The 23,573-nt window shown below is 43.4% G+C and overlaps 1 protein-coding gene across 1 annotated transcript in view; it reads left to right on the forward strand.

The window, feature by feature from the left end:
* LOC149327525 (uncharacterized) overlaps positions 1–23,573 on the forward strand; it is a 753,829-nt gene that overhangs the window by 709,041 nt on the left and 21,215 nt on the right. Inside the window, exons 26-64 of the mRNA XM_089563244.1 lie at positions 202–264; positions 547–609; positions 891–953; positions 1,236–1,298; positions 1,579–1,641; positions 1,922–1,984; positions 2,267–2,329; positions 2,612–2,674; positions 2,957–3,019; positions 3,302–3,364; positions 3,647–3,709; positions 3,992–4,054; positions 4,631–4,693; positions 4,976–5,038; positions 5,321–5,383; positions 5,667–5,729; positions 6,009–6,071; positions 6,354–6,416; positions 8,049–8,120; positions 8,393–8,455; positions 8,738–8,800; positions 9,083–9,145; positions 9,428–9,490; positions 9,770–9,832; positions 10,771–10,833; positions 11,459–11,521; positions 11,800–11,862; positions 13,054–13,188; positions 13,468–13,530; positions 14,147–14,209; positions 14,492–14,554; positions 15,483–15,545; positions 16,165–16,227; positions 16,511–16,573; positions 16,856–16,918; positions 17,202–17,264; positions 17,831–17,893; positions 18,268–18,354; positions 21,929–21,988. Of these exons, the coding sequence (XP_089419370.1) occupies positions 202–264; positions 547–609; positions 891–953; positions 1,236–1,298; positions 1,579–1,641; positions 1,922–1,984; positions 2,267–2,329; positions 2,612–2,674; positions 2,957–3,019; positions 3,302–3,364; positions 3,647–3,709; positions 3,992–4,054; positions 4,631–4,693; positions 4,976–5,038; positions 5,321–5,383; positions 5,667–5,729; positions 6,009–6,071; positions 6,354–6,416; positions 8,049–8,120; positions 8,393–8,455; positions 8,738–8,800; positions 9,083–9,145; positions 9,428–9,490; positions 9,770–9,832; positions 10,771–10,833; positions 11,459–11,521; positions 11,800–11,862; positions 13,054–13,188; positions 13,468–13,530; positions 14,147–14,209; positions 14,492–14,554; positions 15,483–15,545; positions 16,165–16,227; positions 16,511–16,573; positions 16,856–16,918; positions 17,202–17,264; positions 17,831–17,893; positions 18,268–18,354; positions 21,929–21,988 (2,559 nt within the window). The remainder of the gene's footprint in view (positions 1–201; positions 265–546; positions 610–890; positions 954–1,235; positions 1,299–1,578; positions 1,642–1,921; positions 1,985–2,266; positions 2,330–2,611; positions 2,675–2,956; positions 3,020–3,301; positions 3,365–3,646; positions 3,710–3,991; positions 4,055–4,630; positions 4,694–4,975; positions 5,039–5,320; positions 5,384–5,666; positions 5,730–6,008; positions 6,072–6,353; positions 6,417–8,048; positions 8,121–8,392; positions 8,456–8,737; positions 8,801–9,082; positions 9,146–9,427; positions 9,491–9,769; positions 9,833–10,770; positions 10,834–11,458; positions 11,522–11,799; positions 11,863–13,053; positions 13,189–13,467; positions 13,531–14,146; positions 14,210–14,491; positions 14,555–15,482; positions 15,546–16,164; positions 16,228–16,510; positions 16,574–16,855; positions 16,919–17,201; positions 17,265–17,830; positions 17,894–18,267; positions 18,355–21,928; positions 21,989–23,573) is intronic.

Here is a 23,573-nt window from a genome sequence, read left to right on the forward strand (position 1 = left end):
TACTAGAGTCATATAATGAGGAAGACGTGAATCAACCGTGATCTTCTTTCTCGACAACAACGGAGATTACAGTTGGCTGCATTTGCTGTTCGGAATTGTGAATGGTCAAACTAAACAAGCATTTCTCAGCCCTGATCTATACAGGCCTGTATGCCTTTAACAATAGAAGTGTTGACACAAAGTGTTGTGTCCTGCACACAGGAGCTAGAGAACCAGCGTGCCTCGCAACAGGAAGCAATAGCTGAACTCGAACGGCAGAAACAGGTGAGTTCGGTGAGCAAAAATGTACCCTTCAGTAATGTTTCCAACAATATCAAATAGGAAACCGGAAGAATAATTTGTAAATACTACATCTGTATAGTGAGGTAGACGTGGACCAACCGTGATCTTCATTCTCTTCTAGAATGGAGACTACAGTTGGTTGCCTTTGGTGTTTAGAATAATGAATGATCAAACAAATTAAGTATTTTTCAGAACTGATCTATACAGGTCTGCATGCCTATAACGATAGAAGTGTTGTCAGAAAGTGTTGTGTCTTGAATGCAGGAGATAGAGAAGCAGCGTTCCTCGAAACAGGATGCAATAGTTGAACTTCAGCGGCACGAAGAGGTGAGTTCGGTGAGATAAAATGTACCCTTCAGTAATATTTCTCCCAATATCCAAAAGGAAACCTGAACAATATTTTGTAAATACTAGACTTATATACTCAGGTACACGTGAACCAACCATAATTTTCTTTCTCGTCTACAATGGTCACTACAGTTCGCTGCCTTTGCTGTTCGGAATTGAGAATGATCAAACAAAACAAGCATTTTTCAGACCTGATCTGTGCAGGCCTGCATGCCTTTCACAATCAACTGTTGACACAAAGTGTTGTGTTCTGCACGCAGGAGCTAGAGAACCAGCGTGCCTTGCAACAGAAAGCAATAGCTGAACTATGTCGGCAGAAACAGGTGAGTCCGTGAGAAAAAATGTACCCTTCAGTAACGTTTCTCCCAATATCCAAAGGAAAAGCGGAACAATATTTACTAAATACTGGAGCTTTATAGTGACGAAGACGTCAACCAACCGTGATCTTCTGTTTCGTCTTCAATTGTCGCTACAATTGGCTGCCTTTTGCTGCTCAAAATTGTGATGGATTAAACAAAACAAGCATTTTTGAGAACTGATCCGTACAGGTCTTCATGCCTTTCACAATAGAAGTGTTGACACAACGTGTTGTGTCTTGCCCGCAGGGGCTAGCGACCAAGCGTGCCTTGCAACAGGAAGCAATAACAGAAATATGGCGGCAGAAACAGGTGAGTTCTGTGAAAAAATGTACCCTTCAGTAACGTTTCACAAAATATTAAAAAGGAAACCGGAACAATATTTGGTAAAAGCTAGAGCTATAGAGTGATGAAGACGTGAACCAACCGTGACCTTCTTTCTCGTCTACAACTGGGACTACAGTTGGTTGCCTTTGCGGTTCTGAATTGTGAATAATTAAACAAAACATGCGTTTTACACAACTGATCTATATAGGCCTGCATGCCTTTAACAATAGAAGTGTTGACACAAAGTGTTGCGTCTTGCACGCAGGAGCTAGAGAACCAGTGTGACTCACAAAAGGAAGCAATAGCTGAACTCGAGCTGCGGAAACTGGTGAGTTCGGTGAAAAAAAGGACCCTTCAGGAGACGTTTCTCACAATATCGAAAGGGAAAGCTTAAAAATATTTGGTAAAAGCTAGAGCTATGAGTGATGAAGACCTGGACCAACCGTGATCTTCTTTCTCTTCTACAATGCATACTACAGTTGGCTGCCTTTGCTGTTTCGATTATTGAATGATCAAGCAAAGCAAGCATTTTTCAGAACTGCTCTATACAGGTCTGCATACCTTTAACATTAGAAGTGTTGACACAAAGTGTTTTGTCTTGCACACAGGAGCTAGAGAACCAGCGTGACTTGCAGCAAAAAGCAATAGCTGAACTCGAGCGGAAGAAACTGGTGAGTTCGGTGAGAAAAAACGTACCCTTCAGTAACGTTTCTCACAGTATCCAAAGGAAAAGCGCCACAATATTTGGTAAATGCTCGAGCTATATAGTGACGACGACGTGAACCAACCGTGATCTTCTTGCTCGTCTACAACGGAGATTACAGTTGGCTGCCTTTGCTGTTTGGAATTGTGAATTATCAAAGTAAACAAGCATTTTACAGAACTGATATATACAGGTCTGCATGCCTTTAACATTAGAAGTGTTGACACAAAGTGTTTTGTCTTGCACGCAGGAGCTAGAGATACAAAGTGACCTGCAGCAGAAAGCAATAGCTGAACTCGAGCGACAGAAACTGGTGAGTTCGGTGAGAAAAAACGTACCCTTCAGTAACGTTTCTCACAATATCCAAAGGAAAAGCGCAACAATATTTGGTAAACACAAGAGCTATATAGTGACGAAGACGTCAACCAACCCCGATCATCTTTCTCGTATACAACGGAGATTACAGTTGGCTGCCTTTGCTGTTCGGAATTGTTAAGTGTCTAACTAAACAAGCATTTTTCAGAGCTGATCTATACAGGTATTCATGCCTTTTACAATAGAAGTGTTGACACAACGTGTTGTGTCTTGCCCGCAGGGGGTTGTGACCAAGCGTGCCTTGCGACAGGAAGCAATAGCTGAACTCGAACGGAAGAAAGAGGTGAGGTCGGTGAGCAAAAATGTACCCTTCAGTAATGTTTCCGTCAATATCAAATTGAAAACCTGAAAATTATTTTGTATATAAAAGAGCTATATAGTGAGGAAGACGTGAACCAACCATGATCTTCTTTCTCTTCTACAATGGAGACTACAGTAGGCTGCCTTTACTGTTTCGAATGTTGAATGATCAAACAAAGCAAGCATTTTTCAGAACTGATCTATGCAGGTGTGCGTGCCTCTAACAATAGAAGTGTTGACACAACGTGTTGTGTCTTGCCCGCAGGGGGTTGTGACCAAGCGTGCCTTGCGACAGGAAGCAATAGCTGAACTCGAACGGAAGAAAGAGGTGAGGTCGGTGAGCAAAAATGTACCCTTCAGTAATGTTTCCATCAATATCAAATTGGAAACCTGAAAATTATTTTGTATATAAAAGAGCTATATAGTGAGGAAGACGTGAACCAACCATGATCTTCTTTCTCTTCTACAATGGAGACTACAGTAGGCTGCCTTTACTGTTTCGAATGTTGAATGATCAAACAAAGCAAGCATTTTTCAGAACTGATCTATGCAGGTGTGCGTGCCTCTAACAATAGAAGTGTTGACACGAAGTGTTGTGTCTTACCCGCAGGAGCTAGAGAAGAAGCGTGTCTCGCAACAGGAAGCAATAGATGAACTCGAACGGAAGAAACAGGTGAGTTCGGTGAGCAAAAATGTACCCTTCAGTAATGTTTCCAACAATATCCAAAAGGAAACGGGAACAATATTTTGTAAATACTAGAGTTATATACTGAGGAAGACGTGAACCAACCGTGATCCTCCTTCTCGTCTACAACGGTGACTGCAGTTTCCTGCCTTTGCTGTTCGCAATTGTGAATGAACAAAGAAAACAAACATTTTTCTGAACTAATCTATACAGGTATTCATGCCTTTTACAATAGAAGTGATGACACAACGTGTTGTGTCTTGCCCGCAGGGGCTAGAGAACCAGCGTGCCTTGCGGCAGGAAGCAATAGCCAAACTCTGGTGGCAAAAAAAGGTGAGTTCGGGGAGAAAAAAAGTACCCTTAAGTAACGTTTGTCGCAATGTCCAAAGTAAAAGCGGAACAATATTTGGTAAATACTGGAGGTATATAGTGACGAAGACGTGAACCAACCATGATCTTCTGCCTCTTCTACAACGGAGATTACAGTTGGCTGCCTTTGCTGTTTGGAATTGTGAATTGTCAAAGTAAACAAGGATTTTTCAGAACCGATCTATACAGGTCTGCAATTCTTTAACAGTAGAAGTGTTGACACAAAGTGTTGTGTCTTGCACGCAGGAGCTAGAGAACCAGCGTGACTCGCAACAGAAAGCAATAGCTGGACTCGAGCGGCAGAAACTGGTGAGTTCGGTGAGAAAAAATGTACCGTTCAGTAACGTTTCTCACAATATGCAAAGGAAAAGCGCAACAATATTAGGTAAATACTAGAGTCATATAGTGACGCAGACGTCAACCAATCGCGATCATGTTTCTCGTCTACAACGGAGATTACAGTTAATTTATGATTTATTTTCATTTCTATTTTTTTTCTGTCTCTCTTTCAGTCAATACAAAACTGAACTATTCCATGTGTTGCATTAGAATTTGCACATAAAGCCGTCGTCCCATCCTCGATCTCCCAGCTAACAGGACCCCTGTCGTTGCGTCGTCCAATCTCTCAGTCTAAACCCTATTACTACTCCCTTTCCTCTAAAACTGCTAACCTTTCCAACAGTTCACCGCCTGTGTCTTGGCCACTCCCCCGTAGTGGGTACGTGCCATTTTACTTGAGGCCACCAACCAATTACACTTGGGTGCCTCTGCTGTTCGGAATTGTGAATTGTCAAACTAAAGAAGCATTTTCAGAACTGATCGATACAGGTCTGCATGCCTTTTACAATAGAAGTGTAGAAACAAAGTGTTGCGTCTTGCACGCAGGAGCTAGAGAACCAGCGTGACTCGCAACAGAAAACAATAGCTGGACTCGAGCGGCGCAAACTGGTAAGTTCAGTTAGAAAAAAAGTATCCATCAGTAACGTTTCTCACAATATCCAAAGTAAAAGCGCAACAATATTTGGTAAACACTGGAGCTATATAGTGACGAAGACGTGAACCAACAGTGATCTTCTTCCTCGTCTACAATGGAGATTACAGTTGGCCGCCTTTGCTGTTTGGAATTGTGAATTGTTAAAGTAAAAAAGCATTTTTCAGAACTGATCTATACAGGTCTTCATGCCTTTTACAATAGAAGTGTTGACACAACGTGTTGTGTCTTGCCCGCAGGGGCTAGCAACCAAGCGTGCCTTGCGACAGGAAGCAATATCCAAACTCTGGCGCCAGAAACAGGTGAGTTCGGTGAGAAAAAATGTACCCTTCAGTAATTTTCCTAACAATATCATATACAAAACCGGAAAATTATTTTTTAAATACTAGAGCCATATAGTGAGGAAGACCTGTACCACCCCTGATGTCCTTTCTCTACTACAATGGAGACTACACTTGGCTGCCTTTGCTGTTTCGAATATTGAATGATCAAGCAAAACAAGCATTTTTCAGAAGTGACCTACACAACTCTGCGTGCCTTTAACATTAGAAGTGTTGACACAAAGTGTTGTGTCTTGCACACAGGAGCTAGAGAAGAAGAGTGTCTCGCAACAGGAAGCAATAGCTGCACTCGAGCGGCAGGAAGAGGTGAGTTTGGTGAGAAAAAGTGTACCTTTCAGTAACGTTTCTCACAATATCGAAAAGGTAGCCAGAATAATATCTTTTAAATACTTTAGTTGTATACTGAGGAAGACCTGAACCAACCGTGATCTTCTTTTTTGTCAACAACGGAGACTACAGTTTGCTGCCTTTGCTGTTTGGAATTGTGAATGATCAAACAAAACAAGCGTTTTTCAGAACTGCTCTATACAGGTCTGCATGCCTTTAACAATATATGTATTTGACACAAACTGTTGTGTCTTGCCCGCAGGGGCTAGAGAACAAGCGTGCCTTGCAACAGAAAGCAATAGACGAACTCTGGCAGCAGAAACAGGTGAGTTCGGTTAGAAAAAATGTACCCTTCTGTAACTTTTCTCACAATATACAAATGAAAAGCGGAAATATATTTCGTAAATACTAGAGTTATATACTAAGGAAGACATGAATCAGCCTTGATCTTCTTTCTTGTCTACAACGGCGACTGCAGTTGGTTGCCTTTGCTGTTCGGAATTGTGAAAGATGAAACAAAAAAAGCGTTCTTAAGAACTGATCTATACAGGTCTGTGCGCCTTTAACAGAAGTGTTGATGCAAAGTGTTGTGTCTTGCCCGCAGCAACTAGCGATCCGGCGCGCCTTGCAACAGGAAGCAATAGCCGATCTCTGGCGGCTGAAACAGGTGAGTTCGATGAGAAAAAAAGAACCCTTCAGTAACGATTCTCACAATATTCAAAAGGAAACCGGAAAATTATTTTGTAAATAGTAGAGCTATATAGTGACGAAGACATAAACCAACCATGACCTTCTTTTTTGTCTACAACGGTGACTACAGTTGGTTGTCTTTGCTGTTCGGAATTGTAAATGATCAAACAAAGCAAGCATTTTTCAGAACTGATCTATAGAGGTCTGCATGCCTTTAACAATAGAAATGTTGACACAGAGTGTTGTGTCTTGCACGCAGGAGCTAGAGGACCAGCGCGCCTCGCAACAGGAAGATATCGCTGAACTCGAACAGCAGAAACAGGTGAGTTCGGGGAGAAAAAAAAAAACCCTTCAGTAACGTTTCTCAGGACATGCAATAGGAAGCCTGAACAATTTTTTGTAAATACTCCAGCTATATAGCGGCGAATACGTGATCCAACCGTCATCTTCTTTCCGTCTAAAACGGAGAGTACAGTTGGCTGCCTTTGCTGTTCCGAATTGTGAATAATCAAACAAAACAAGCATAATTCAGAACAGACCTATGCAGGTTTGCGTGCCTCTAACAATAGAAGTGTTGATACGAAGTGTTGTGTGTTGGACGCAGCAGCCAGAAAAGAAGAATGTCTCGCAACAGGAAGCATCTATGATTGCAAACGCAAACACAACGCTTACTCAACTTGCAAAATGGACAAGATTTAACGCCCTCAAGATTAATACCTCAAAAACTAAAGCCATTGTTTTCCGCCCCAGGAAAAAGAACATCCAAAATAATGATGGTATATTTCTTGATAATTTTAAAATGATGTTGTTAGCTCTTTCAAAATACTAGGTGTAATTTTTAATGAGAAAATGACTTCGGATGAGCACACAAATTACATAACATCTAAACTATCCCGCGTCATAGGAACAGTTTACGCTCACAAAAACATTGACCCTGTAAATGTGTAAATGCTTCTGTATAATTCATTGTTCTGCTGGCATCTAAATTACTGTCAGTTGGTATGGGGAACTACATCTTTCACAAACCTCCGAAAATTACTTACCCAACAAAAAAGAATTCTTAGAATAGTATAAATGTAGCATATGACCACCCATCCAAGCCACTCTTTGAGAAAGGGGACATAATGCCAATTAATTATTTACATGCATACTGCTTACTCTCTAAATACAAAACCGAAAATAAAAACAATACTCCTTTCAGTGCCACACTGACTTCATTATGCAAAAAACACGCACCGTACAAAACAAGATGCAACGAAACATGGCACATTTATGCGTACAAAACAGGTTACGGCAAACAGATGCTTAGGTATAGTCTACCGCACTATCTAAACCTCTGCCATAGCCACAACGTGACTGTTGAGCACCCGAAAAAAAAAGAGTTGCAAAACATTGTTTCAAATATATGTAACCGGGTGTAACTTTTGAATTGTAACTTCTGTAATTTTCTATAATCTTTTGTGGTTGTGATTTTGTGACTTCTGAATTGTAATTCCTGTAATTGTGTTTAAATTTATGTGAGTACAGTTCTGCAATTGATATTTTTATGCAATTTTGCCATTACGTTTGATTTTTAAGCGTTACAAAGTGTTACAGTTGTGTCGAAAAATATCTTCTGCTCATGTTTCCTTTATTTCTTTAGTATTACAGCTGGATTTTTATTTTTTTAAGCTACGCTGGTATGCTGTTATGCTCTCTGCATACTTTTCCTGTGCAACGTTTATCTATTTTTGGGGCGGCGAGAGCTCGTCAAGCTACATCCCTAGCTTTTTCTCTCTGCCTCCCTCATCCTTGTGATGGAAAATAATGGCATTATTATTATTATTATAACTGTCTTTTCTGTTCGTTTTTGTGAATGATTAAACAAAAGAACCATTTTTCAGAACTAATCTATTCAACTATGGATGCCTTTAACAATAGAAGTGTTGACACAAAATTTGTGTCTTGCACGCAGGAGCTAGAGAACCAGCGTGCCTCGCAACAGCAAGCAATCGCTGAACTTGAATGGTGGGAAAAAGTGACTTCGGTGAGAAAAAAGGACCCTTCAGTAGCGTTTCTCACATTACCCAATAGGAAGCCAGAACAATATTTTTTAAATACTCAAGCTATATAGCGACGAAGATGTGAACGAACCGTGATCTTCTTTCTCGTCTACAACGTAGACTACAGTTTGCTCCCTTTGGTGTTCGGAATTTTGAATGATGAAACAAAACAAGCATTTTTCAGTACTGATCTATGCAGGTTTGCTTGCCTCTAACAATAGAAGTGTTCACATGAAGTGCTGTGTCTTGCCCGCAGGAGCTACAGAAGAAGAGTGTCTCGCCACAGCAAGCAATAGATGAACTCGTGCAGCAGAAACAGGTGAGTTCGGCGAGAAAAAAAGGACCCCTCAGTAGCGTTTCTCACATTATCAAATAGGAAGCCAGAACAATATTTTGTAAATACTCCAGCTATATAGCGACGAAGATGTGAACCAATGGTGATCTTCTTTCTCGTCTACAACATAGACTACAGTTGACTCCCTTTGCTGTTCGGAATTGTGAATGATCATACAAAACAAGCATTTTTCAGAATTGTTCTATGCAGGCCTGCGTGCCTCTAACAATAGAACTGTTGACACGAAGTGTTGTGTCTTGCCCGCAGGAGCTAAAGAAGAAGAGTGTCTCGCAACAGGAAGCAATAGATGAACTCGTGCTGCAGAAACAGGTGAGTTTTATGAGAAAAAAAGGATCATTCTGTAACGTTTCTCACAATATGAAACGGGAAGCCAGAACAATATTTTGTAAATACTCCAGCTATATACTGATGAACATGTGAACCAATGGTGATCTTCTTTCTCGTCTACAATGTAGACTACATTTGGATCCCTTTCCTGTTCGAAATTGTGTATGATGAAACAAAACATGCATTTTTCAGAACTGATCTATGAAGGTGTGCGTGCCTCTAACAATAGAAGTGTTGACACGAAGTGTTGTGTCTTGCCCGCAGGAGCTCAAGAAGAAGAGTGTCTCGCAAAAGGAAGCAATAGATGAACTCGTGCAGCAGAAACAGGTGAGTTCGGTGAGAAACAAAGGACCCTTCTGCAACGTTTCTCAGAATATGCAATAGGAAGCCTGAACAATATTTTGTAAAAACTCCAGCTATATAGCGACGAAGACGTGAACCAACCGTGATCTTCTTTCTCGTCTACAATGGAGACTACAGTTGGATGCCTTTGCTGTTCGTATTTGTGAATGATTAAACAAAACAACCATTTTTCAGAACTGATGTATTCAACTATGGATGCCTTTAACAATAGAAATGTTGACACAAAATGTTGTGTCTTCCACGCAGGACCTAGAGAACCAGCGTGCCTCGCAACAGCAAGCAATAGCTGAACTCGAATGGCAGGAAAAGGTGAGTTCGGTGATAAAAAAAGGAGCCTTCAGTAGCGTTTCTCATATTATCCAATAGGAAGCCACAACAATATTTTGTAAATACTCCAGCTATATAGCGACGACGACGAGAACGAACCGTGATCTTCTATCTCGTCTACAACGTAGACTACAGTTGGCTCCTTTTGACGTTCGGAATTCTGAATGATCAAACAAACCAAGCATTTTTCAGAACTGATCTATGCTGGTTTGCGTGCCTCTAACAATAGAAGTGTTGAAATGAAGTGTGTCTTGCCCGCAGGAGCTACAGAAGAAGATAGTCTCGCAACAGCAAGCAATAGATGATCTCGTGCAGCAGAAACAGGTGAGTTCAGTGAGAAAAGAAGCACCCTTCTGTAACGTTTCTCACCATATGAAATAGGAAGCCATAACAATATTTTGTAAATACTCCAGCTATATAGCGACGAAGATGTGAACCAACGGTGATCTTCTTTCTCGTCTACAATGTAGGCTACATTTTCTTTCGTTAAAATTTAAGCAGCGCTAACTTTTAGGACGAAAACACAGGACGGCCGCTGACACCTTGCTTACGCGTCTTGCGTGCCCAAAAGACGGTGTAATGGACCCAAAAAGGGCACTCACTTCTACAGGTATGAGTCCTTTCCTTAGACAGAAGGCGATGAACCTTCCTCTACAGGTGGCGACTGCGATGGCGCTCACAATTTTCAAAGGATCAGGCTTGACAGAAGAAACACAAAAGAAAGGGCCCACAGTAGAAGAAAGTTCACTTAGTAAAACACGTTGCGGGGCTAGTTGGTTATTCATTTTCTTTCGTTAAAATTCAAGCAGCGCTAACTTTTAGGACGAATACACAAAGAACATGAATGGACGGGCGCTGACACCTTGCTTACGCGTCTTCCATGCCCAAAAGACGGTGTAATGGTACCAAAAAGGGCACTCACTTCTACAGGTATGAGTCCCTTCCTGAGACACAAGGCGATGAACGTTGCTCTACAGGTGGCGACTGCGGTGGCGCTCACGCGTAAGGTGTCAGCGCCCGTCTTGTCATGTCCTCTATGTATTCCTCCTAAAAGTTAGCGCTGCTTAAATTTTAACAGAAGAAAACGCAGAACCAACTAGCCCCCCAACGTGTTTTACTAACGTAGACTACAGTTGGCTCCCTTTGCTGTTCGGAATAGTGAATGATGAAACAAAGCATGCATTTTTCAGAACTGATCTATGCAGGTGTGCGTGCCTCTAACAATAGAAGTGTTGACACGAGGTGTTGTGTCTTGCCCGCAGGAGCTAAAGAAGAAGAGTGCCACGCAACAGAAAGCAATAGATGAACTCGTGCAGCAGAAGAAGGTGAGTTCAGTGAGGAAAGAAGCACCCTTCTGTAACGTTTCTCACAATATGCAATAGGAAGCCTGAACAATATTTTGTAAATACTCCAGCTATATACCGAAAAAGATGTGAACCAACCGTTACCTTCTTTCTCGTCTACAACGTAGACTACAGTTGGCACCCTTTGCTGTTCAGACTTGTGAATGAACAAACAAAACAAGCATTTTTCAGCACTGATCTATGCGGGCCTGGGTACCTCTAACAATACAAGTGTTGACACGAAGTGTGGTGTCTTGCCCGCACGAGCTAGAGGACCTGCGTGCCTCGCAACAGGAAGCAATAGATGACCTCGTACAGCAGCAACAGGTGAGTTTAGTGAGAAAAGAAGCAGCCTTCTTTAACGTTTCTCAGAATATGCAATAGGAAGCCTGAACAATATTTTGTAAATACTCCAGCTATATAGCGACGAAGACGTGAACCAACCGTGATCTTCTTTCTCGTATAAAATGGAGACTACAGTTGGATGCCTTTGCTGTTCGTATTTGTGAATGATGAAACAAAACAACCATTTTTCGGAACTGATCTATTCAACTATGGATGCCTTTAACAATAGAAATGTTGACACAAAATGTTGTCTTGCACGCAGGAGCTAGAGAACCAGCGTGCCTCGCAACAGCAAGCAATAGCTGAACTCGAAAGGCAGGAAAAGGTAAGTTCGGTGATAAAAAAGGAGCCTTCAGTAGCGTTTCTCATATTATCCAATAGGAAGCCACAACAATATTTTGTAAATACTCCAGCTATATAGCGACGACGATGTGAACTAACCGTGATCTTCTTTCTCGTCTACAACGTAGACTACAGTTGGCTCCTTTTGACGTTCGGAATTCTGAATGATCAAACAAACCAAGCATTTTACAGAACTGATCTATGCTGGTTTGCGTGCCTCTAACAATAGAAGTGTTGAAATGAAGTGTGTCTTGCCCGCAGGAGCTACAGAAGAAGATAGTCTCGCAACAGCAAGCAATAGATGATCTCGTGCAGCAGAAACAGGTGAGTTCAGTGAGAAAAGAAGCACCCTTCTGTAACGTTTCTCACAATATGAAATAGGAAGCCAGAACATTATTTTCTAAATACTCCAGCTATATAGCGACGAAGATGTGAACCAACGGTGATCTTATTTCTCGTCTACAACGTAGACTACATTTTCCTTCGTTAAAATTTAAGCAGCGCTAACTTTCAAGACGAAAACACAGGACGGGTGCAGAAACCTTGCTTACGCGTCTTGCATGCCCAAAAGACGGTGTAATGGACCCAAAAAGGGCACTCACTTCTGCAGGTATGAGTCCTTTGCTGAGACAGAAGGCGATGAATCTTGCTCTACAGGTGGCGACTGCGATGGCGCTCACAATCTTCAAAGGGTCAGGCTTGACAGAAAAAACACAAAAGAAAGCGCCCACAGTAGAAGAAAGCTCACTTAGTAAAACACGTTGCGGGGTTAGTAGGTTATTCATTTTCTTTCGTTAAAATTCAAGCGTCGCTAAATTTTAGGACGAATACACAGAGGACATGAAAGGACGGGCGTGAACACCTTGCTTACGCGTCTTCCATGCCCAAAAGACGGTGTAATGGTACCAAAAAGGGCACTCACTTCTGCAGGTATGAGTCCTTTGCTGAGACAGAAGGCGATGAATCTTGCTCTACAGGTGGCGACTGCGATGGCGCTCACAATCTTCAAAGGGTCAGGCTTGACAGAAAAAACACAAAAGAAAGCGCCCACAGTAGAAGAAAGGTCACTTAGTAAAACACGTTGCGGGGCTAGTTTGTTATTCATTTTCTTTCGTTAAAATTCAAGCGTCGCTAAATTTTAGGACGAATACACAGAGGACATGAAAGGACGGGCGTGAACACCTTGCTTACGCGTCTTCCATGCCCAAAAGACGGTGTAATGGTACCAAAAAGGGCACTCACTTCTACAGGTATGAGTCCCTTCCTGAGACAGAAGGCGATGAACCTTGCTCTACAAGTGGCGACTGCGGTGGCGCTCACGCGTAAGTAAGGTGTCAGCGCCCGTTTTTGTCATGTCCTCTATGTATTCGTCCTAAAAGTTAGCGCTGCTTAAATTTTAACGGAAGAAAACGCATAACCAACTAGCCCCCCAACATGTTTTACTAACGTAGACTACAGTTGGCTCCCTTTGCTGTTCGGAATTGTGAATGATGAAACAAAACATGCATTTTTCAGAACTTATCTATGCAGGTTTGCATGCCTCTACCAATACAACTATTGTCACGAAGTGTTGCGTCTTGCCCGCAGGAGCAAGAGAAGAAGAGTGTCTCGCTACAGGAAGCAATAGATGATCTCGTGCAGAAGAAAAAGGTGAGTTCTGTGAGAGAAGCACCCTTGTGTAACGTTTCTCACAATATTCAATAGGAAGCCTGAACAATATTTTGTAAATACTCCAGCTATATAGCGAAGAAGACGTGAACCAACCGTGAACTTCTTTCTCGTCTATAACGGAGAATACAGTTGGCTCCCTTTGCTGTTCGGAATTGTGAATGATGAAACCAAACATGCATTTTTCAGAACTGATCTATGCAGGTGTGCGTGCCTCTAACAATAGAAGTGTTGACACTAAGTGTTGTGTCTTGCCCGCAGGAGCTAAAGAAGAAGAGTGCCTCGCAACAGAAAGCAATAGATGAACTTGTGCAGCAGAAACAGGTGAGTTCGGTGAGAAAAAAAGGACCCTTCAGTAGCGTTTCTCACATTACCCAATAGGAAGCCAGAACAATATTTTGTAAATACTCCAGCTATATAGCGACGAAGATGTGAACCAACGGTGATCTTTCTCGTCTACAATGTAGGCTAGATTTTCTTTCGTTAAAATTTAAGCAGCGCTAACTTTTAGGACGAAAACACAGGACGGGCGCTGACACCTTGCTTACGCGTCTTGCATGCCAAAAAGACAGCGTAATGGACCCAAAAAGGGCACTCACTTCTACAGGTATGAGTCCTTTCCTGAGGCAGAAGGCGATGAACCTTGCTCTACAGGTGGCGACTGCGATGGCGCTCACGCGTAAGCAAGGTGTCATCGCCCGTCCTCTCATGTCCTCTGTGTATTCGTCCTAAAAGTTAGCGCTGCTTAAAGATTAGCGAAAGAAAATGCAAAACCAACAAGACCCGCAACGTGTTTTACTAACGTAGACTACAGTTGGCTCCCTTTGCTGTTCGGAATTGTGAATGACGAAACAATACATGCATTTTTCAGAACTGATCTATGCAGGCCTAAGTGCCTCTAACAATAGAAGTGTTGACACGAAGTGTGTCTTGCCCGCAGGAGCTAGAGAACGAGCGTGCCTCGCTACAGGAAGCAATAGCTGAACTCGTGCAGCAGAAACAGGTGAGTTCAGTGAGAGAAGAAGCACCCTTCTGTAACGTTACTCACAATATGCAATAGGAAGCCTGAACAATATTTTGTAAATACTCCAGCTATATAGCGAAGAAGACGTGAACCAACCGTGATCTTCTTTCTTGTCTATAACGGAGAATACAGTTGGCTCCCTTTGCTGTTCGGAATTGTGAATGATCAAACAAAACAAGCATTTTTCAGAACTGATCTATGCAGGCGTGGGTGCCTCTAACAATAGAAGTGTTGACACGATGTGTTGTGTCTCGCCCGCAGAAGCTAGAGAACCAGCGTGCCTCTCAACAGGAAGCAATAGATGAACTCGGGCAGCAGAAACAGGTGAGATCGGTGAGAAAAAAAGGACCCTTCAGTAGCGTTTCTCACGTTATCCAATAGGAAGCCAGAACAACATTTTGTACATACTCCAGCTATATAGCGACGAAGATGTCAACCAACGGTGATCTTCTTTCTCGTCTACAGTGTAGACTACATTTTTTCGTTAAAATTTAAGCAGCGCTAACTTTTAGGACGAAAACACAGGACGGCCGCTGACACCTTGCTTACGCGTCTTGCGTGCCCAAAAGACGGTGTAGTGGACCCAAAAAGGGCACTCACTTCTACAGGTATGAGTCCTTTCCTTAGACAGAAGGCGATGAACCTTGCTCTACAGGTGGCGACTGCGATGTCGCTCACAATTTTCAAAGGGTCAAGCTTGACAGAGGAAACACAAAAGAAAGGGCCCACAGTAGAAGAAAGGTCACTTAGTAAAACACGTTGCGGAGCTAGTTGGTTATTCATTTTCTTTCGTTAAAATTTAAGCAGCGCTAACTTTTAGGACGAATACTCAGGACGGGCGCTGACACCTTGCTTACGCGTCTTCCTTGCCCAGAAGACGGTGTAATGGTCCCAAAAAGGGCATTCACTTCTACAGGTATGAGTCCCTTGCTGGGACAGAAGGCGATGAACCTTGCTCTACAGGTGGCGACTGCGGTGGCGCTCACGCGTAAGCAAGGTGTCAGCGCCCGTCTTGTCATGTCCTCTGTGTATTCGTGCTAAAAGTTAGCGCTGCTTAAATTTTAACGGAAGAAAATGCATAAGCAACTAGCCCAGCAACGTGTTTTACTAATGTAGACTACAGTTGGCTCCCTTTGCTGTTCGGAATTGTGAATGACGAAACAAAACATGCATTTTTCAGAACTGATCTATGCAGGTGTGCGTGCCTCTAACAATATAAATGTTGACACTAAGTGTTGTGTCTTGCCCGCAGGAGCTAAAGAAGAAGCGTGCCACGCAACAGAAAGCAATAGATGAACTCGTGCAGCAGAAACAGGTGAGTTCGGTGAGAAAAAAAGGACCCTTCAGTAGCGTTTCTCACATTACCCAATAGGAAGCCAGAACAATATTTTGTAAATACTCCAGCTATATTGCGACGAAGATGTGCACCAACGGTGATCTTCTTTCTCGTCTACAATGTAGACTACATTTTCTTTCGTTAAAATTTAAGCAGCGCTAACTTTTAGGACGAAAACACAGGACGGGCGCGGCAACCTTGCCTACGCGTCTTGCATGCCCAAAAAACAGCGTATTGGACCCAAAAAGGGCACTCACTTCTACAGGTATGAGTCCTTTCCTGAGGCAGAAGGCGATGAACCTTGCTCTACAGGTGGCGACTGCGATGGCGCTCACGCGTAAGCAAGGTGTCAGCGCCCGTCCTCTCATGTCCTCTGTGTATTCGTCCTAAAGGTTAGCGCTGCTTAAAGTTTAACGAAAGAAAATGCAAAACCAACTATACCCGCAACGCGTTTTACTAACGTAGACTACAGTTGGCTCCCTTTGCTGTTCGGAATTGTGAATGATGAAACAATACATGCATTTTTCAGAACTGATCTATGCAGGCCTAGGTGCCTCTAACAATAGAAGTATTGACACGAAGTGTGTCTTGACCGCAGGAGCTAGAGAACCAGCGTGCCTCGCAACAGGAAGCAATAAATGAACTCGTGCAGCAGAAACAGGTGAGTTCAGTGAGAAAAGAAGCACCTTTCTGTAACGTTTCTCACAATATGCAATAGGAAGCCTGAACAATTTTTTGTAAATACTCCAGCTAAATAGCGACGAAGACTTGAACCAACCATGATCTTCTTTCTCGTCTACAATGGAGAATACAGTTGGCTCCCTTTGCTGTTCGGAATTGAGAATGATCAAACAAAACAAGCCTTATTTCAGAACTGCTCTATGCAGGTGTGCGTGCCTCTAACAATAGAAGTGTTGACACGAAGTGTTGTGTCTTGCCCGCAGGAGCTAAAGATGAAGAGTGCCTCGCAGCAGAAAGCAATAGATGAACTCGTGCAGCAGAAACAGGTGAGTTCGGTGAGAAAAAAGGACCTTTCAGTAGCGTTTCTCACATTATCCAATAGGAAGCCAGAACAATATTTTTGTAAATACTCCAGCTATATACCGACGAAGATGTGAACCAACCGTTATCTTCTTTCTCGTCTACAACGTAGACTACAGTTGGCACCCTTTGCTGTTCAGACTTGTGAATGATCAAACAAAACAAGCATTTTTCAGCACTGATCTATGCAGGTATGCATGCCTCTACCAATACAACTATTGTCACGAAGTGTTGCGTTTTGCCCGCAGGAGCAAGAGAAGAAGAGTGTCTCGCAACAGGAAGCAATAGTTGCACTCATGCAGCAGCAACAGGTGAGTTTAGTGAGAAAAGAAGCACTCTTCTTTAACGTTACTCACAATATGCAATAGGAAGCCGGAACAATATTTTGTAAATACTCCAGCTATATAGCGACGAAGACGTGAACCAACCGTGATCTTCTTTCTCGTATACAATGGAGAATACAGTTGGCTCCTATTGCTGTTCGGAATTGTGAAGGATCAAACAAAACAAGCATTTTTTCAGAACTGATCTATGCAGGCCTGGGTGCCTCTAACAATAGAAGTGTTGACACGAAGTGTTGTGTCTTGCCCGCAGGAGCTAGAGAACCAGCGTGCCTCGCAACAGGAAGCAATAAATGAACTCGTGCAGCAGAAACAGGTGAGTTCAGTGAGAATTGAAACACCTTTCAGTAACGTTTCTCACAATATGCAATAGGAAGCCTGAACAATATTTTGTAAATACTCCAGCTATATAGCGACGAAGACGTGAACCAACCGTGATCTTCTTTCTCGTCTACAATGGAGAATACAGTTGGCTCCCTTTGCTGTCCAGAATTGTGAATGATCGAACAAAACAAGCATTTTGCAGAACTGATCTGTGCAGGCCTGGGTGCCTCTAACAATAGAAGTGTTGACACGAAGTGTTGTGTCTTGCCCGCAGGAGCTAGAGAAGAAGCGTGTCTGGCAACAGGAAGCAATAGATGAACTCGTGCAGCTGAATCAGCTGAGTGCGGGAAGAAAAAAAGGACCCTTCCGTAACGTTTTGTCACAATATTCGAAAAGAAACCAGAACAATATTTTTAAATACTAGAGCTATATAGTGAGGAAGACGTGAACCAACCGTGATGATCTTTCTCGTCAATGGTGATTACAGTTGGTTGCCTTTGCCGTTCGGAATTATGAAGAATAGAAGTGTTGACACAAGGTGTTGGGTCTTCTCCGCAGGAGCTAGAAAGAGAGCATGCCTCGCAACGGAAAAGAATCGCACAACTGGAGCAGCAGATGGAGGTGAGCTTGGTGAGCTAACAGTAAATGCTTAGGTGCGTTCTTAGAACACCACGAAAAGAACACTCCTTTAGCGTTTCTCATGGTATTCTTTAGTAAATCTCACCAACATTTTATCAATACCTTTTACTGACGATGTCCTGAGCCAAACGTGATATTCTTTCTCGTTTGCAACAGAGGCTGCAGTTGGCTGCCCTTGGTGTTCGGAATTGTGAATAAATAAACAAATCAAGCATTTTTTAGTGCTGACCTATACAGTTCTCCATGCCTTTAACAATAGCAGTGTAACAAAATCTGTGTTTTTACTTTTCTTCCGCACTATTGGTAAAAATATGCCATTGTATTTGTTTACATTCCTCGCTTCTTTTGGAAACCAGGCCGAAGAACGCAGAGCCAAAGAAGAAGCAGCGAAAGCGGTCAACGAAATGGAGACTTTGAAAGACCAGCATGCCACAGAGTTGAAGGTGATGTTCTCGGGAGGTTCTTTGTTTTAGGGCGTTTACATGAGTAGTGTTCTTCTTTCGCGGACCTTGCTCTTAGGAGTGTTTGAACAATATTGCCAAAACTTGCTTTTTGTTGAAAAACTGTTGGGCAGGCGCCGAAGTATTCAGGAAGATGGCCTTAGAACATGCAGCCACATAAGTGACGGATTCACCTGCCTGCCTGCCTGCCTGCCTGCCTGCCTGCCTTCCTACCTACCTACCTAACCTACCTAACCTACCTACCTAACCTACCTACCCACCCACCCACCCACCTAACCTACCTACCCACCCACCCACCCACCCACCTACCTAACCCACCCACCCACCTACCTAACCCACCTACCTAACCTACCTACCTAACCTACCTACCTACCTACCTAACCTACCTACCTACCTACCTACCTACCTAACCTACCTAACCTACCTACCCACCTACCTAACCTACCTACCCACCTACCCACCCACCCACCCACCCACCCACCTACCTACCCACCCACCCACCCACCCACTCACCTACCTTCACACCCACCCACCCACCCACCCACCTACCTACCCACCCACCTACCTACCTACCCACCTACCTACCTACCCACCTACCCACCTAGCTACCTACCCACCTACCCACCTACCCACCTACCCACCTACCTACCTACCTACCCTACCTACCCTACCTAACCTACCTACCTAACCTACCTACCCTACCTAACCTACCCTACCTACCTACCCTACCTACCTACCCTACCTACCTACCCTACCTACGTAACCTACCTACCTACCCTACCTACCTACCCTACCTACCTACCCTACCTACCTACCTACCTACCCTACCTACCTGCCTGCCTGCCTGCCTGCCTGCCTGCCTGCCTGCCTGCCTACCTACCTACCTACCTACCTACCTACCTACCTACCTACCTACCCACCCACCCACCTACCTACCCACCCACCTACCTACCCACCCACCTACCCACCCACCCACCTACCTACCTACCTACCTACCTACCTACCTACCTACCTACCTACCTACCATGTTCTATGTGCTATGTGCATTTCTATCTATGTGTATTTCTATCTATGTGCTGGTGTACAGACGCTATCAGCGCAAGAAAACGAGATCTAAGATAAAAGAGGACAAACTCTGCCCGGTTGTACAATTGAAAGTTGATTAAACGACAGTACCACGTTCATAATCTCATGTGATGTGAAAGCGGAAAAATGATAGTAAAGAAAAAAAACAACCGGACAGGATTTCAGCGGTAATGCCAAGCCAAAAAGGTTATAGAAAGGTTATGCATGTTCTACATTCGTATAATAAACCTAATAACCACAACTGTACCGGTGTAAGCTTCACATTATCTGTTAACACCCGTGCATTTGTGGTTGTTTTGGTTTGCGCCCCCCTTGCCGCATGCGGATACCTCGAGATTATAAATGCGGTGCTCTTGTTTAACAAACTTTCAGTTGGGAGGCAGCGTCATGTTTGTGCATTCTTTGCTTGTGCGTGTTTTTGGCGCTCGATTGTTTAAGTTTGAATTCTTTCCAACTAGCCTACTTCCTGTTCCTAATAGGAATCCTGTCTGTATATGTGTCTGAATTGCGCGGACAACTGGCAAGAAATGAAATAAAGCCAACCACTCCTACAAGTTTAGTTTATCTAGCACAAGATTTCTGCTAAGCACAGCTCAAGTCAGGTTCCTGCAAGTGCACATTGCTTGTTGCGTTAGTTTATGGTTTATGGGGTTTATCGTCCCACAGCGACTCAGGCTATGAGGAGCGTTGCAATGAAGGGTTCTGGTAATTTCGACCACCTGTAGTTCTTTAACCTGCACTGATATCCCACAGTTCACGGGCCTCTAGAATTTCGCCTCCATCAAAATTCGACCGCCGCGGCAGGGATCGTACTCGGGTCTTTCTGGTCAGCATCCGAGCACTAATCACTAGGGTAATTCGGCGGCTGCTTGTTGCGTCTTTACCGCAGCAACGACCTGTTCCTGGGCCGTCTCCTGTTTTTATTTGCTTGACGAGATCTGGCGTCAGCAGGCTGCGGAAGGTACTTCTTTTGAGAGTAATACGCCCAATTGGGATTGATTCATTAGCGCGTTGTAATCAAATGAAGGTTACTAAATTTTATAGACAAGAGAGCATTCCTGTCTACGAAAAGTAAACAAAATAATGAAGTGCGGACGTTAACTTTACTGGATTTCATCGCGAACTGATGTCGCATAACCACGACAGCTCTTTTTTCCCTTTCCGCAAAGTCCTTTGCGGCTAGCAAGTGCCGTCAATCAATCGAAACGGTGATCGCAGGGTAGTTTGAATCGAATGTTTGAAATATTTTAGAGTACTGTTAAGTCCAGTTTTATCTCCCATAAATGTGCTGTTTCTGTCGGAAAAACTGCACCGTCTAATAAAGAATCGCAGAATTCATCATTACTGAGAACAGGAATTGCTACAGTTTGTCCTCTGTTTCCATCAGGAACTTCAGGGAAATAAAATAGTGTTTATTTGACTTCACATATTCATTTCACTACAAAATGGAAATATTCTGGTTTTTCATGAACTATTTTTGACATGAGCAGCTTTTCTGCCATCTCATATGTATAGGCCACTAGGCAAATGCACTACCAACTGCATGTTACAAAACTGGATACCTTTAACATCGACTCTAGTACAGCATTTTCCGTCCCTGAAGGGGGGTCTCGATGAAATGCGCAGATCATGTTCGTTTTTTTATTGGAATTGCAATGTAGTCAATGCAGTTGAACCGGATCTCTGGTTTTACAGAAGACTGGCAAATCGATGCAGGATAAATTCTTGAGGACGGTGTAATGTGGGATGTCGGTGCACGTTAAAGAACGCCAGGTTGCCGAAATTTCTCGAGCCCTTCACTATAGCGTCCCTCATAACCTGAGTCTCTTTGTGACTTTAAACCCTCCCAAACCACAAACCTATATTTCTTAACCCACTAAATCCACAAAACTTAACCCACACAATGTACAGCTTGCACAGAGAATGTTTAGAGCCTTCTGAACTGATGTTTTAGATTTACTGAGTGAAACAGTGGTTCCCTAAACGTAACACTGTAATTTGTATAGTTTGAGTGACATGAATGACTGCATAAGAAATAGAAGAAAAGCGTTATATGGTGCACTAGTAATGAAACCTGGTGGCATCACTTTCTACGGAAAGTGGTCTTTAAAATCCCCAATGATGTCATCAGCGAAGTAAATAGTTGGAATTGAATTGAAATTGCTATGGTAGGAATTGAGCCAGCGACCTTCAGTTGCGACACCAGCACGCAACTGGCATGCCATACTAACGCGTTGATAGTTTCCGAATAAAGTGAACCTAGTGAGTGCGTTGCCTTATGACTGTATGCTAATTAATTAGTAGCTTTGTCATTAGAAATCAAGAAACGTAATGTAAATTAAAAATAATGCATTCGCCTTCAAAACAAGTAAGTAATCTTAAGTGTGTTCTGTATTTTTTTCTTCTATGGAAATGCTCTTTTGGGTTCGGATTGACATTAGCAGTGATCTTTATGTGCACTGCATTGCAGAGTCTTGAGGAGCGACTCCGGACTGAGCACCAGAAGAAAGAGCGGGAGCTCTCCAAACAGGTATGCATACAGTGGCTACAGATACCTCGCCGCGTTAGAAAAAAAAAGCTTGGCTAAGCAAGAACAGGCTCTTACGCGTTACACAATGCAGCGCGTGCGTCATAAAACTGATTACCTTGCTCAAAAAACCTTCTGGGACCATACCATCGGTGTGACGGCTTAGATGTCTGTTTCGGAGAGCTTTTCGTACCCTTTGTCACTACAACAAAACACAAAAAGGAATGCGGACGCACAGAAAGACAGCACAATTGCGCGGACAAGGAAATTTGTGCTTGAAAAATTGGCAGCGAAAAGATCTGGTTAGTGTTGTTGGAGACAGGGGCCTTTGATAAAAGACGCTGACGATGTCTGGGTAGCATTTGCTGCCGAAGGCAAACTTTGTTCTGTCATCTTCATGAAAGGCATTCGCCATCTGAAAGCCGAGCTCGGAGTGTTCAATGTGATGCTTGAGTAGAGCCCATGGTAGTCCCTATACAAGGAGATTCGTCATTGCCACTTGGAACTTGGAGTGCAAGGGTTATTATCCACTCGTGCAGCACTGAGTGCGGCACGAGTTGATGATAATGGAAAGTGCCCACCGGAGCAGAAATAAATTTTCTCAAGAGTGTCTACAGGAACGGCTCATACACTGTCAGCAGGTACAACTACCAACGCACGTTCAACACGTTCCCAGCTTCGGACCCGAGTTCGCTATCAGCTCAGTTGCGTTGTATTCTCCATCCGCCGTTCGTTTTCTGTAAGTTACGATGAAGAGAGAGAGGGAGAAGGCTTGAGTTCAGTTTACCCTTCACGTGGCGATGGGAGGAAACATTTTATGATGATGAAATCGGATTTCTTGATGGATTGATGGTTCGGACTCGCAAAACAATCGTATTACTCGACGGCGGGACAAGAAGATTAACTATTTAGTAACAGATGAATAAACAAGAAGAAATAAGCAAGGAGAAAAGTATTTACTACTTGACTGAACAGTTGATTACACGAAATCAGCCCCACTTAACCGAGAGCGTTCCCTTTTAAGCCTTCTGTGTCCGCCCTTGGCGGGGACAGCAACCAATAATAAAACAGGCGACACTTTTCGCCAATCGATGCTTGGCGAAAGGACAATTAAGTTTCCGTCAGCCAATCAAAGACTGGGGAAAGGATGTTAGCTAATCAAATACTTGGGAAAGGAGATGTGCCGAGCACGCATACAAACAGCACTGAACTCGCTGCCTTCCGAACCTCTGCCTTCCTCTTCCTTTCCCCTCTCCGCGCACGTGCATACGAGACGCACGTATGACACGGGAACAACCAATGAAGATTCGTTACAAAAAGAAAAGGAGAAATGTCGCTGAGGGGTCCAGCGTCCAGTGGCAACTACAGCTCAACTATGGGCGTCTTCTGAGTATCCGACGCTCATAGACTCATCGGCGCCGCATCGCGTTTCGATCGTCCACCGTACACCTGCGTCCTCACAGTAATCCGCAGGGACGCGAGAAGGTTAAAAAAACATCCACTGGCCACAAACACGACGACTGCAGGCATCCAAACACTGTACTGTAGAAAGCTGCGCGCTAGAAAGTATCTGTGGTGGGGAGGCAAG

The sequence above is a fragment of the Amblyomma mixtum genome, chromosome 10 (assembly GCF_055824585.1).
Source record: "Amblyomma mixtum isolate Tamu chromosome 10, ASM5582458v1, whole genome shotgun sequence".
Lineage (NCBI taxonomy): Eukaryota > Metazoa > Arthropoda > Arachnida > Ixodida > Ixodidae > Amblyomma > Amblyomma mixtum.